Genomic DNA, 15,279 nt, shown 5'->3' with positions numbered 1-15,279 from the left:
TGACACTCTCTGCTTTGACACAATCACACTCTAGCAATCAAAAACAAACGCCACACACTCGGGAAGATCCAGTGGGCATCTTCGCAGCCGGGTGTCCACCACCAAGTGCCCCATATTGGTTGTTGATTTCAGCAGGTGAAGCTGTTCATTTTTCCAGCATGTAGATCCTTTCAGCACAAACCTGAAATACACACAAACAGGATGTAAGAGCTAGAACCTCTCATAACACCACTCAGAATATGAACCATATTAATAATCCCTCAGAAAATACAGTTTGTCACATCTTACAGTGGCCTTAAAAATGGACACTTAATGTCAAATCTTAAAAGGCATGAATGTCATAGCATTAGATAGCTAAATATCAAACCAAATGACATTTATTTTAAATAAAAGAACACTTTTCAAGCATAAAAAGAAGTTAAAATTAACTTTGTAATGCAAAAACAGTATTTCTGTCATGACGAGTGTTTGGCATGGAAATGGATATGACACTGTTGATGTATTTGGCCTTAGCAGAATAGATCTGCTATGCTGTTATTGCTGCGGCTGTAGAGCTAATACAGGACTTGCTACTGCCAATACATACACAACACGCTGCTGGGAGCAAGTAAGACATGCTGCTTCTGTAAACTGCTACAGCAGACACTGACCAAGTATTTGAAGGATGAGCAGCGAGTTTATTGGCTATTGATACTGCAGAAATCAGCTGTGCCCTATAGAGATGATGTGTTTGCAAGCGGATTGAGTTAAAGGGTTAGTTCACCCAAAAATGAAATTTCTGTCTTTAATTACTCACCCTCAAGTCAAGTCAAGTCAAGTCACCTTTATTTATATAGCGCTTTTTACAATGCAGATTGTATCAAAGCAGCTTTACATTGATAACTGGTATATATTTTTGGCTGCACAGCAGCTCTTAAATAATAGTGTCAATGCAGGCAGATCAGAAGCACTGTTGAATAAATGTCAAGAATACTATTGAATATCAAATGTCAAGTGTCCCCAACTAAGCAAGCCAAAGGTGACAGCGGAAAGCAACCCAAACTCCATCAGGTGACATCAGGTGGCAAACAAGTGGCAAATAGGTGTTAAAATGGAGAGAAAAAAAAACCTTGGGAGAAACCAGGCTTAGTCGTGGTGCCAGTTCTCCTCTGGCGAACAGTGCTTTGTTGCATTCAGGTTGCTATCATAAGTCTGATATGATCGCAACAATCAAAGTATTTATTTCAGTTCCATCTAGTTGAGGATAGTATTCATCACGCCGGTATGGACGGTCTGAGGAACTGTGGCACTGGATGTCGTGTCGATGATGTCGTTCCACACCCGTAAGACCTTCGCTCATCTTCGGAACACAAATTAAGATATATTTTTGATGAAATCCGAGAGGTATATGACACCTCCATTGACAGCAATTTAACGACCACTTTCAAGGTCCAGAAATGTACTAAAGACATCGTTAAAACAATCAACGTGACTACAGTGGTTCAACCTTAATTTTATGAAGCGACGAGAATACTTTTTGTGCAAAAAAACAAAACAAAAATAATGGCTTTATTCAACAATATCTTCTCTCCTGTGTCATTCTCCTGCGCTGTTTACGTTCGGTGCTGAACGCTGACAGAATTTTCATTTTTTGGGTGAACTAACCCTTTAAAGACATCAGCCTGCACCATCTAGATTTTCATGACAGAACTTTGTATGTATCTGAATATTACTGAATGTTATACACACACAAGAATACAGTATGTATGCACTGATGTCCAATAGTTTGGGGTCAATAAGATTTTTATTTTTATTTTGAAAGAAATGAAAACTTTAATTCAGTTAGGATGCATTAAATTGGTCAAGAGTGACAGTAAAGACATTTATAATGTTAAAAAAGATTTGTATTTCAAATAACTTCTGTTCTATTCATCGAAGAATCCTGAAACAAACAAACAAAAAATCAGCTCCCACAAAAAATATTAAGCAGCACAACTGTAATGTTAACATTGATAATAATAAGAAATGTTTCTTGAGCACCAAATCAGCATATTAGAATGATTTCTGAAGGATCATGTGACACTGAAGACAGAAAATTCAGCTTTGTCATTATAGAATAAATTACACTTTAAATGTATTAACATAGAAAAGTTATTTTAAATTGAAATAATATATATATTTTTTTACATAATGAACATAAACTTCCTTCAAAACTATTTTAAAAAATCTTATCGACCCCAAACCATAAAATTGTAGTGCATATATGAATGTTCTAGCAAAGGATATGCTTCAGAGAGAGAAAGAAAGCAGAAACACTAAAGGCATATGCATGCACAGTCTGTGCTTCATATCACATTCACACGTGCACTAAGGGGCAAGTACAAACACTTTAACCCTGAACCCTTGCACAGCTCCAGCACTGTAGGTTCAATCTCATGAGGGATCAGACATGGACAGCAGGTGGATCTTATTTCTTCTGAGGGGAGGAGCTTAAGTCTCATAGTGCAGGGCTTGTGTTCAGAATGCATGTTGTGCGAGTGGATCGATATGCAACGCTTCAGCCACAAACACGCAGAGCAGCTGCTTTATCTGAAATCAATGTGCGTGCATGACGCTGTGGGATGGCAGCATGTACAGCCGATGGGCTAAAACCCACAGCATTCATTAGCCTGCACTGCGGTGATGAGGACCAACCACAAAACAAGTGATCACATCTACATCCTTACTTTCAAAAACCTGGCCAAAGATCAGAGCTGGAAGTCTGACAGTCTGCGATTCTGGCTGGATAAAACTGAGGTACCAAAGAATCATTGTGTCATGAAGATGGCTCCATTTTTAAGATCTCATAAACCATTGACATAAAACTGCTATTTTCTGGCCGAAGACATGTTGCATTGGCCAGTCTGGTGTGAAGTCATGTCTGAAGATAGTACAATCTGGGATAAGTGAAACATGGCCACAGTGTTAATTTTTATGAACACATAGACCTTTAATCTGTCACAAGGAACCTTTAAAAAAGCACCAAAGTTTCATCAGTGAATATTTTTTCTTATTGTTGATACATAAAGGGGTACTTCACCGCTGGCAAAATGGGCTTTCAAGAAAACTTGGCTGCCTATGCAGTATAGAGACAACAATATTTTTTGAAATCGGTGCTGCCTGACTTGAGAAAACAAAGAAAAAAGGCTGTTGTCTTTCCTGTTCCCAAATAGGTAGGAAAACTTCAACACCCATAATGCACCAGGCATGATGCCGTCCAATGCCACTCCCACTTGTCTTCAATGGATAAGCTTGACCAGAGTCAAATGCCACCTTTCTTTTAGTTATTATGGTGTCAACTTGTATTGTTCATGGGTGCAGGAATTCAAAGAGTAAACGTTTAAAGGGAGTGAGTTACTTTCGGTTGTCAGTGAAGGGTCCAGCGCGTTGTAGCACAGTCTCTTTCAAGAAAAGTCTATTCACTCGGCAGCCATATTTGCAACGTCTCCGAGCAGCTGTTTCAGGCATCCAAGACCAAGTCCTATCTATTTGAATGGGGGAATCCTGAAATCTCAAAAACTGCTTGGCGAGCTCACAATTAAATAACATATTTTAAATCAGCAATAAAATCTGACATGAACTGTAAGCGCATGAACTGAAAGCACATTGGCTAGACTAGCCAATGTGCATGTGCAGTCCTAAGCACGGGTCTCAGGTTTCTATGGGAATCGGAGCTTCTAACGCATTGCAATTTCTCCCATTCATAACTAACAGGAGTGAACAGTCTTTCTATATCTATAGTCTATATCTATAGGCTGCAAAGAATTATAAATATGAAGAAAATGCTGTGACGGAAAATCTGAAAAAAACCCTGTGTCAACGTTTCAAATTGGATGACTATAATGAACATAGTTGTTGTAGGCCAAATGGAGGGGGAAGAACAAAATAAACTGCCATTTTCATGAAAGCCCTGGAGCTGTAAACAATCAACAAGTTGCACTTAAAAATCAGAAAGTTACACTTTTTAAGCAGTTACATTTTTGAAGAAAACTTTAAAAATAATGTGACATCAAGCTCAGTAATCCCCATCCTAACTCACTGCCCCAGAAGCATGGTTTACAGAAGCCTCAAAATAGCAACCTACAGGATAAAATAATGCAAATACCAATTCTGTAAGCCTTCCTAAGGATTTGAGAGAAATGCACACTTTCTGGGTAAAAAAGGACTGATTTGCAACCATTTACAGCCTGAGATGTAAACAAAAGTAAATTATCAAAGAATTATGTATCAGATCTTCGATCTCGACATTACAGAAATAAAACTGAATATCAAAATATTCGAGATTTATACCCTTACAAATTCTATTTCAAGAACATTAAATGAGCAAAACACTGTGCAATGCAAAATAATTAACAACTTTAAATACAGAACCTAAAATATAACCTATTGCCTGGCACTCTTAGAGGTGTGAAACGCCTTCCATGCGCAGTGGTGTAAAATGCTGGTGTGTTGAGCAGGTGCTCATATGACCTATTTTATGTAATTGCCTTTCCAGTAAATTCAACTTTAGAACTGCAAACAACACAAAATAAAACAAAATCCCATATACACAGAAACAAACTGATCTCAAACTAACCAAAGTCAACTGCTATGCAGATGCAGATGTCGTCTCTGGCATTATTAGGCCTCAAAATAGCAACCTACAGGATAAAATAATTACAAGTATTCATTGTGCAATTAACTGGGTCATTCCCATTAAGCAGCACCTCTTGAACTCTGAAAAGTATTTTGATTATAGGTACACCAGACCTTCAGAAATAAATGCTGGTCAGCCTCAGGCATCAAAACCAAATTAACTAAATGAAATGAGTCAATTTCACTCAAATATTGCAGATCAAATATTTCATTGTACTTAATATAAAAAGTTATGTGAACTCAGTAACTGATTATATTAAGCTGGACTTAATTATATTATATTAAACTGAATGAGTTGCAGCAGATTTTTAAATCCCAGCATGCTTTGCATCAGACAAGGAGACTAAATGTTAAAATTAAGTTATTTAATTTAATTTTAACTTAGCCTAATCTTTGAGTTTGTCAACTTAAAATAATGAGACTAATTACCTCATTTTTTTTTTTTAACTTATGCTAACTTATAGAAATAAGTCTAAACTAACTAATATTTCCATCTTTAAAAATGTTGAATTTAATAAGCCATCCAACTTTTAAGTGTACCCACGGGCTTTTATATATCTTTCAGTTCACTCCTGTCGCTGTCCATGGTGCTGATGAGATTCGCTACCTGTAGAATATCAGCATATAAACAAACGTACTCGCGTTTCTGTAAATATTTTTTTAGCTCTAGGTTCCTCCACCCCTATAATGTGGGTCAGTTAATCTGAATCGTGGGGGCCCATCGAGAGAATACTGGGAGTCCGTTTATTCCAGTGCCCATTTTCCAATAGCGAGCGGACACGGGAGGAAGGCGCGCGCCTCAATCAGGTCAGCTGTACAGGGCAGAGATGTGTTTCAAAATTGGGGTTCTTCATATTTAACCCACATAACTGTGCGCGAAATGAAATGATAAAGTCTGCTTTCATTGAACTGACGAATTCAGCTCTGTTTACATGAATCTGGTGCTATTGCCTATTCAGGTTTAATGATACTGGGTAAACCGCTTCTTTTTTGCATTCATTAGGAATGGGGTGAGTGTGTGTGTGTGTGTGTGTGTGTGTGTGTGTGTGTGTGTGTGTATGTGTGTGTGTTCCCCGGACTCACGGCGGGGACGGTGAAAGAGACTACCATACGAGAGATGAATACCAATAGTCTTGTCCCTCCTCCTCCTCCTCCTCCGTAGCTCCGACTGAACGGTGCAGTGGCGGGATGGCGCTTTGATAATAAACTATGCGGAGGCATTTCATTATGAAAACTCTAGCGAGGTTCAGTATTCACTGCACATCTGGTAACTTAAGTTGCTCGTGAAAATGTACCTGTGGTGTCACGACCCTTCCCTCGAATCAGCTAATGCCAGAGTTTTGTATCGTAAACGAACAACATAGTACCTTTGGACACGCGCACTCACGTGCGCGCGCTGGGAAAGCTTTAAGCAAACCGATCCAACAGATGGTAAAATCACTATCACAACTTGGACTCGGTTCGGGTGTCGCTTCCTGGATTCATCCACACGGACGGTCGCGACACTGGTTTCTGACTGGCACTCCCGCGTGCGCTGCCGTTACCTTTCCAACAGGTGACGAACTGCAGCTTTAATTCACACGCGCGCATCGTCACGCGCTGCCCGTGATTAATATATCAGCGGGTATTGAGCATGCACGCGGAGAACGACTCGACCCCCGAGTGTCCCTCGCGCAGACAGGCCTGTAGAACAGCTAAATAACGGTGCTGGCAGAGGTGTTTTCAAACAGATGCGAATAAGTTTATTTAGTCTGACAACGAGTACTACAAAACCAACTGTTTACGACCATCTAATGACTATGATTAACAAGATCCCACAGCGCAGATGCAGCAAATCATGGCTTTGAGGTTATTCGAATAATTCTCTCTCTCTCTCTCTCTCTCTATCAATTCGTCTCTCTATCTCTTTCTCGTTATCTGCTCACCCTATTGCTATTGCGAGCTTTCATGCTGCAGATGTGAGAATGAAAACGCCGTTAAAATCCAATCAAATGAAATAAAGAAAATGAAAATATTTCCTTTACAGAAATCACATCCTTTTATCGTAGGCATTTCCCAAACACAAGCAATGCGGCGCATTCATTAGACCAGCGTTCATTGTTCAATCAAAACGCGTTCCACTTACACTCATACACAATCCAGTTCAGGCTTTTTTCATAACTGCCCACATTTTTTATTCACCAGCATCGGAAAATTGCTCTTATTACTCGAGATTGTTCGTTCTCACCGCTGACTGATATTGAGAACCGACGGCGCGCATCAGATCAGCCATAAATAAGAAAATTTTGGGCTCACCTGCCGAATCGCTCAGCCGGTATCGCATCCGAGCGTGCACTGTAATAATCTCATATCTCATCGTTCCCACCATCCAACATGCCCCCTTTTCCCCGTCGAGCCGTGTGAACGGCGCACGGCTCTTCTTGCGTTTTTCTTATTTTCAATTAACGTCAATCTCCCCGGGTCTATTTTAAGCGCGCGCGCTGTGCGCGGTCGCGGACGCAAGGTCAGGAGCGCCCACTGCCACGCGCGTTGCCAGGCAACCGAAGGGACACGAGCGATCTTACAAACCGGCAGCGAAACAAAATAAATAAATAAATAAGGAAATAAGGGAGATATAGGCAGCAAAAGATCGTCTCATCCAAACCAGACATGCAGCTTATAAATGAAAACACCACTGAGTCATGGGGAAATGAGAGCGTAATGGCATTGGTGGGGTGTGGCGGGTGCATCACCATTTATTATCTGAATAAAAATCGTAATATCAGTTTGCAGAGCTGCTGCAATGAGAATAAATGCAGAAACTTGTATAAAAACAAAATAAAAGAGACACTGGGGAGTCTTTTTAACATTTGCGTATATGTGCAACACTAGCCTACATTTACTCCCAGGTAAAGAAGTAGCAATTTAGCAGACGCTTTTATTCACACTCAATACAGGCACAGTCCTTCTGAAGGTCTTAAGGGAACAATGATGATTCCATGGATCAAACAGAAACCCTGGTGACCAGACCAGGGCTTCTGCCGCTACGCCGCACCTGCCTTCATATTGGTAGACCTTCAGAGGAATTAAGTAGAACTACATTGGTTATAAAGCTCTATAGACAGTTGCAGTAAAACATTCTCCATTAATCTCTTATTACACAAACCTGTATAACTGTCAGCTGCTGCTGTGCAGCATGTACTACATTTGCATGCACAGCAGGTGCTTATTTGCTCAGCAGGTGGCATGTATTGCAATTGTGATGAGGGTTATTTGTAAGTGAGTTATTATAAATAAGATCATCTCTTTATTCGACACTAAACTAGAATGCAAAGCTTCTGGTATTATTTTATGGTCTTTTTGTGGTTTAGTGCAGAGATCCTGCTGGGAAGCTGTCGACCCTGATAAAAGATGACTTAAAATGAAGATGACTTAAAGGAGTTTTTCAACATAGCAATACTTTCTCCTATCATCCTAATGTGCACAGACATCCATAAGTAAGACGATTCTAAACTGAAATTCCTTGGAGAATGTAAGCATCAGTGACAAAAAAAAGAACACAAGTACAAGCACAGCTTCTGAAGCTCAAATCACCCATCAGTCAGTAGAAATTTGTCTTAAATCTGTCTTTATTTACAAAATATACTTAAATGTTTAAGAGTTGGATGCAGTCATGCAGAGGGACAGACTATTGTTTACGTCAGGATGTGTCTTGACCATTTCGTAATTTTCTATTCTTTCTTTTTTATCATTATTAACCGGGAATGGAGGTGGTGGAATAGGAGAGGGGTGGGAAGAGGGGCATGTCAAGGGAGACTTTATTGAGGGAAAAGCAGTTTTCATCCTTACTGTACATGCAAGTTCACTTAGAAATCATACAGAAGTCAGTTATATAAAATCTTCAAAATAAATATGCATTTTACCATCTAAACAAATGTTAAGAAGTTAAACAGAGTGGCTTTATCTGGATTTATAAAATCAAAGATCCATGTTTTCTTTTTTTATCAGTTTAACAGATATCATACCTCAGTGACAATCGCAGATTTTGTAAGTATTTTAAAACGAAATAAAAGTAATTATTACAAACTATTAAACATTTTGCTGTTGTTTCCTAAGCTCGACTCAAAAAAGAACTGATGTATGATAGTGATTAAAATGAACATTTTTTGTTGTTGTTGCAGATGCTATATGAATGTGCTGTCATTACTTATCTCCTATGTTTAATAATAAAGTAATATGGCAATAACAATTAAGAATCTTCCACCCTTGTTGGGTTTTGAGTACAGAAAACTGGGTAATATTCACACACACACACGCATATACAGCCTGAATTCACTCCAGCTGAAGTAAATAAACTGTAAAATGTGAAATCATTCAATGTTTGCATTAGTTCTCTGATGCCATAATGTATCTGAAATTATTTACATTATTCATAACATAATTATGTTGATGAGGACACAGAATCACAGCACAATCAAATTAACGAGCAGAATACTTCAAAAATATTTCCTACGGATTGCATAAAATGTTTGTTTGCAGAAACTCCTTTTGGTGGGAGTTGTCATGGAAACAAGCTGACTGTCACTCATTAAACACTGTCATCACTGATCATGAGATCAACCAAATCAAACCTCTCTTCGGTGTGTGTGTCTATCTCTCCCTCCCTCCTTCACCGTCTTTCCCTCTCATAATAAGAGCAAGTTGAAATATGGTTTGAGACCCAGCACCCAGCAGGACATCCCCAGGACTTTGGTCAGATGGCCTGCGTGTTTTGTTGTTTTGCCACTGGTTCAGTAAGGCACTGAGAGAGGGTGGGCGGGTGTTTGGTCCATCCGATAGTCTGTCGCGTGATTATTGGTTCAGGTTGTGGTCAGAGCCGAGAAGACAAATGTTCCGGTGAGATGGGTTTTGGTTGGGTGCGTGTCCACTTTCTAAAGGGAATCACAGTCGACTCAAAGAGACAGAGAGTCTATCCCATGCAGCATACGACATGATCAGCAAGGGACAGGCTTCCAATCTGAGAATAAGAAAAGACAGCAGCCCAACCCATTTAAGACTTGCAGGAAGATAAGCTCTTTTGGCAATAACACAATTCAAAGACACCAAAGTCACTAAACTAAATGCAGAAAGTTTGAAGAGATGGAGCACTTGATTTATGGCTGCTGTAAGTACCACCAGACTAAAAGTGCGTTCACATTAGCAAAATTTCATAAAGAAAAAAAAAAAAAAAATCATTGTATAAAGCACAGCTCACAGAGAAGTTACTTTCAAACCAAGCAGCTTTCAAGCAAATTTGCTAGACCAACTTGAACCTGATGCAAAATCTGCAATGGGGAAATATTTCGCTCTCGTGCAACATTCCTGATCGCATGGATTCTTACTGAAAATTCCCTGAACAAAGGTAAATGTGACCGCACTTTAAGCATTGAATTAGAGAGCACCTCCTATGTGACAGGTTTAGAGGCACCTTCAAGTTTTATGACTGGCCAAATTCTCTTACTGGCAAAATGCAATTTAATCACAATTTATTTTGTAGTTATTTATTTCAAATATATGGTTACTTTTTCATACAAGTAACTATTTATTTTATATACACTATCATTCAAAAGTTTAAGGTCGGTACATTTTTTAGAAGATATTAATGGATGGATTAAAATAATCAAAAGACATTTAAATTAAATGCTGTTCTTTTGATCATTCTATTCGAGGAATCCTGGAAAAAAGACTATCACAGCTTCCAAAAAATATAAAGCATAACTGTTTTCATCACTGATAATATAAGAAATGTTTCTTGAGCACCAAATCAGCATATTAAAATGATTTCTGAAGGATCATGTGACACTGAAAACTGGAGTAATGATGCTGTAAATTCAGCTTTGCCATCACAGGAATAAATTACATTTTAAAGTATATTAAAATAGAAAACAATTGTTATAATAGTTCACAATATTTCTGTTTTACTGCATATTTGAGAAGTTTAAATGCAGCCATGGTGTGTATAAAAGACTTAAGTCTAAAGTCTTGCTGACTTCTCCTCAAAGATTAAAAATCTTTCCGACCTCAACCTTTTGAGCGGTAGTATAATTCATTACAAAGTGGCACGCTCCAACTCTGCTGACTGGGCTAACATGACCAGACCACGCTCAGATTCTTCTTTTATGTTTACAGCGCCTAGGGCAGTAACAGAGAGATGTGTGATTTCTCAGAACAACTCTTCTTTAGTGATATCTGTCAGATAGCAGGTACAGTCTATTCTAAAAAAAAATTGCTAACAGCAGCTTTAAAAACTTAACTTACCTCAGAACTGAACACCAACTCTGATATCATCACTTATCAGAAGTAGACCATCATTAATCTTTTTTTTTTTTTAAAGAAATGGTATCACTCACTAACAAACATTCAAAAAATACACAGAAAATAGCCTTGCACGAACCATTATATTTTGACGCTCTCTGTTCCGTAGACGTTATAGCCCTCTCTGTATGTGGTGAAACTCTGTGCAGCGGACGGAGGAGCTGGTTTGAAGTTCTGGGCATTTTTGGCAAGTTTGAGGCGTTTGGTCTCCTGGTGCGACTTATAGCAGAACTCCACCAGAGCCACGGTCATAGCCAGACCCAGACCCCCCACCAGGATATAGAACACGCCTGCCACGTTACTGAGACTCAGCGCGCTGGTTTTATCCTGTGGGGGGAAGACAGAGTTAGTACAAAAGAAGTATATTTGTTTCACCAAACCACTATACAATAACTAATAAAGGATTTAAACATACGCATGCAAGCTTTCACAACCCAGCATGCACTCATTCACGCACTCACACACATCAGCATATCCTCACTTTCACTCTCTTCGCTCTCAGGGGTTGCACGACTAGTCAACTCGGGTCTGTGTCAACATGTCAGTGATTGCACCAACTCTATATACATTGGACAGAAGGAGGAACATTTTGTTCAAAATGAACAAAACGAAACAAAAATTTACAAAAATCTTCCAAAACGTGTTTTTATCTTACCCTGATTCACTATGGTAAGCCCGTTGTAAGTGTTTATATTTTAGACAGAGCAGGATGCCTTTCGTGCGGAATTACGTATTTATGTACATATGTTTGTAAGTGCCTCGTCATATCTGGAAAAGTTGTTCCGGCTACTTTGACGCATGTGGGAGTGGCATAGGTTAGTTGTCACAAAAACGAGCGAGAAAGGTTGACATGGAGCATGCTAAATCTTGAACTTCCAGGGAATCATCTGTTTTTTTAAACGCAGAATAAAGGAGCTTCTGTTTGCAAAAAGAGCTTGTAATAAACAGGAATCAAGAGATTTTGTTGTAAATGCGGAGATGGCCTTTTTATTATTCAACAGGTGAGAGTAAGGTCATTTATTGAACAGATAAATTGCCATATGTAGCTCTCTAACAGAATTCATTGTAAAGTATTATCTATTGTGAAGAGTAGTTTCATTATGGTTGCTGTAGCGCTGTGCTGGAATTTATTTTCAAGGAAGTACCATGTCTACAGTAACGTCTTCAGTTAGTCAGCTAAATATAATTTCTATCTAAACTATTATATCTCTTAAGCCTAGTAGTGAATATTTTATGAGCAGTAGGATGCCGTTATTCGTCTGCACAGCTGAAACACAATATAAACAATATTCTTAGGCACAATGCATGCAGTTTTGGTTTTTAACCCCTAGAGGGTCAAAAGTTACATAGTGTACCTTTAAATCACTAACTTTTGGGCCCTCAGTTAAGAGTGTATGCTCAATTAATCTGGAAATTTTTCAAATCAACAGAGCAGTTTACTTTCACAAAGCACGTAATATGTGAACATAAGTGCTGCAGACATCTGAGATGGTTCATTTTGAGTTCAAATACAAGCCAAATTTATTGCAAAGCATTCTGAAACGAAGTGAACTTAAATTAAGCAGCACTCAGATGCTGACAGAAACCATAAGCGATAGAGACGTGACTGTTTTTTTTGTAAAATTAATCTGGAAAGGGCAATTTCTCACCTGATTCAGCCGAGCAGACTTTCTCTGCACTCGTGAACCCTCCATTAATGCAGAATTAGACTTGCCGGAAACAGCAAAAACTGCTGATGGTGAGTCATATAAATAAGGTAAACAGTGACTCGCTGACTACTTTTTGCCTAGTAAAAACGAATAGCCGTGCAAGCCCTATTTCACACATACCATACGCAACTTGCTTGGAGGGAAAGAAGATGAACTAAATAAAAAGGGGTGCTTGAGGGCTGTATTCAAAAGGGCATCAAATCATTATGAAGTGTGCCCAGAGGTCAAAGGTTAATGGATTAAAAGCTCAGGCAGCTCAAGAGAGGAAGAAGTTATTCCCTCTCTCCTCTCATACCTTCACTTTACTGGCCAGAGAGACAGAGAACCACTGCCCTCGAATAGATTGCTCATTCACGCACACACACACACACACACACACACAGAGATGCTTGAAGAGCCAGCTCTGAGCCTGTTGCCCCCTCTAGAGGTGAAGTTGAGTCAGTACAGAAACATGACAAATAAGCTGCCATCAGAGAGCTACAGTCGAATCCTCTGGCTTCTTCGGTCTGCCATCTTAACAGAGGAAGTAAGGAAGAGGAAAAGGAGGGGGGAAGAATATTGATGTTACTATGGCAATTCCCCTCTCTGAACTACTTCTGCAAGCTTCACAGCCTTCAAAACTCATTAACAGACACCTGCATGCGACCAACGCCACACCTCAAAACACAGACAAGCCTCAACACGACTCGGTTCTGCTGCTGTGACCACCAGCCTGACTGTCTACCAACACTGACACACACAAACATGGTCTGTCTTCACTAGAAGCCTGTGAAAGGACACCATAGCAACAGGGGACTGGGAGTGTAGCATTACTGTCTTGAATGCAAAGCTAGAGACCTGTTTTCCCCCCTGGATACGGTTACCATGGTTACAGGCCCATATAGTCAGTGGTATAGCCTCGTTACAGATCTGCTGTGCTTATGCACATGGGACATGTTTCAAAGTTAATTAACTTTCTCATCAGACCGGATTACATTGAGAATTGTGATAAAACAATTGCAACTAGAGTCTCCAGGCAAACACGCTCCCCTGCACGTGGTCTCTATTAAACCGATGCCACTGTGCAGTTCCATAAACTCAATCAGGACTGGAAATAAAATGACCATGGATATGTCCCAGGTACATACATTCACTTAAACAGAATGTATTTATCTTCACGTACTATAAAGCATTCAGCCTCCCACTTACTCCCTTTATCTGGCCAATTAGAAATACTTTCTGAGTGACTGTCCTTCTTTTAAATGTTCATACTGATGATTAATGTCTGTGAATGTTGCCTGGAAACAATTAATAAACGAAGCAGTAAAGACAATATTGAGAACGAGGCCATGTCACAGCAGCAGAAGAGGAAAAATTTAATGAAATACTTAATTGCTAAATCACTGTAATGAATGCTTACTACAAAATACTTTTATGTAACACTTAATTACTACATCATTAAGAGAATGAATTCCTTGCACTCGTAAATGCTTTCTTAATATGCTATATCTCCTCCTGTGTGTGTGTGTGTGTGTGTGTGTGTGTGTGTGTGTGTGTGTGTGTGTGTGTGTGTGTGTGTGTGTGTGTGTGTGTGTGTGTGTGTGTGTGTGTGGGCTCTGTGGGTGGGTGGATGTTGTGTTGTTTCATTAATGCTAAAGGATTTTTTTTTTTTTTTTTTTTTTTTTTTTAGCTAAATGATGTGCAATCACTACATATGTAAAGATGCTTTCAAAAGAAGGGGCCACAATGAAGTGAATCAAGCTGGAGCCAAATCCACTAAATCCATTAAAACCAGTAAGGCTTGTTGTTATGATGTCTGTAGAATATGAATATGTTTGTTTGTAAATGAGTGAGCAGACTAACCTTACTCCCAGAGTCTTTGGTCCCACATTCACCCTTATCGTACCACCACTTGTTTTTCAGCTTGTCTAAGATGCCTTGTTCACTGAGTTTCAACACTGCAAGGTTTACAGGAGTTCTTCACGAGGGGAAATAACATAAATAACATGGCACCATTATGTTATTTTATGTTATTAAAACTTAAACCTACCGAATATTTGTTAACCAAAGCGATACTGTAGGACACCTGGCCTTGTGCTGTTGATATCGCAGACAGCGAAAGAATAAGAGAGAGGGAGAGATGGAAAGAGAGAGAGGGAATGCAGGCAGGGCTAGCCTCAGTGTTACCTTCGACCTTTGACCTGGCAGTGCTACCTACTGTTATCGCTTTGAGTAATCGGCACTCACTGTTCCAACAGAGGCAGAGAGAGTAACCATGGTAACACAGCCAAACAGAGCATAATTACAAAGAGCATTTGGCAGATGAGTTTCGTTATTGTAATTGTGGTGTGAATGCAGCTTTTCTAACCCAGTATTCAGCAAGCCGGATCCATCGGGAGAAAAAACCCTTACTTGACTAACAGACAAACAGGACCCAGCAGTCAGAAGGGGAACCGGTCTGTGGTGGGTGAGGGCTGAAGCCAAACATCTTACAAATGAAAACACCAAGCCCAAGTCAACACATGAATAATAAAAAGAATATTAATATTAGGGGGCATTTGTAGATATTTGCATAATGCATCCTATAACAAATTTTATTCGTAAA

General features: G+C 39.4%; 1 protein-coding gene across 19 annotated transcripts in view; it reads right to left on the bottom strand.

The window, feature by feature from the left end:
- Positions 1-44: 44 nt before the first annotated feature.
- The window catches only part of gria3a (glutamate receptor, ionotropic, AMPA 3a), a 67,670-nt gene continuing 52,435 nt past the window's right edge, over positions 45-15,279 (bottom strand). For 5 of the 19 annotated variants that reach the window (XM_067407452.1, XM_067407453.1, XM_067407451.1 and 2 more), the window contains 2 exons: positions 11,066-11,313; positions 8,218-9,649 (listed from right to left, as the gene is read on the bottom strand). In XM_067407452.1, coding sequence (XP_067263553.1) covers positions 11,068-11,313 — 246 coding nt within the window. In that variant the 3' untranslated portion in view covers positions 8,218-9,649; positions 11,066-11,067. Of the gene's footprint in view, positions 182-8,217; positions 9,650-11,065; positions 11,314-14,537; positions 15,163-15,279 lie in introns of those variants that run through there. The other 14 variants (XM_067407459.1, XM_067407457.1, XM_067407456.1 and 11 more) reach the window with 11 other exon arrangements.

This window comes from Chanodichthys erythropterus, chromosome 13 (genome assembly GCF_024489055.1).
Source record: "Chanodichthys erythropterus isolate Z2021 chromosome 13, ASM2448905v1, whole genome shotgun sequence".
NCBI classification, from domain to species: domain Eukaryota; kingdom Metazoa; phylum Chordata; class Actinopteri; order Cypriniformes; family Xenocyprididae; genus Chanodichthys; species Chanodichthys erythropterus.
Note: the sequence above shows the minus strand (reverse complement) of the source record. Positions and strands in the feature narration are given on the sequence as shown.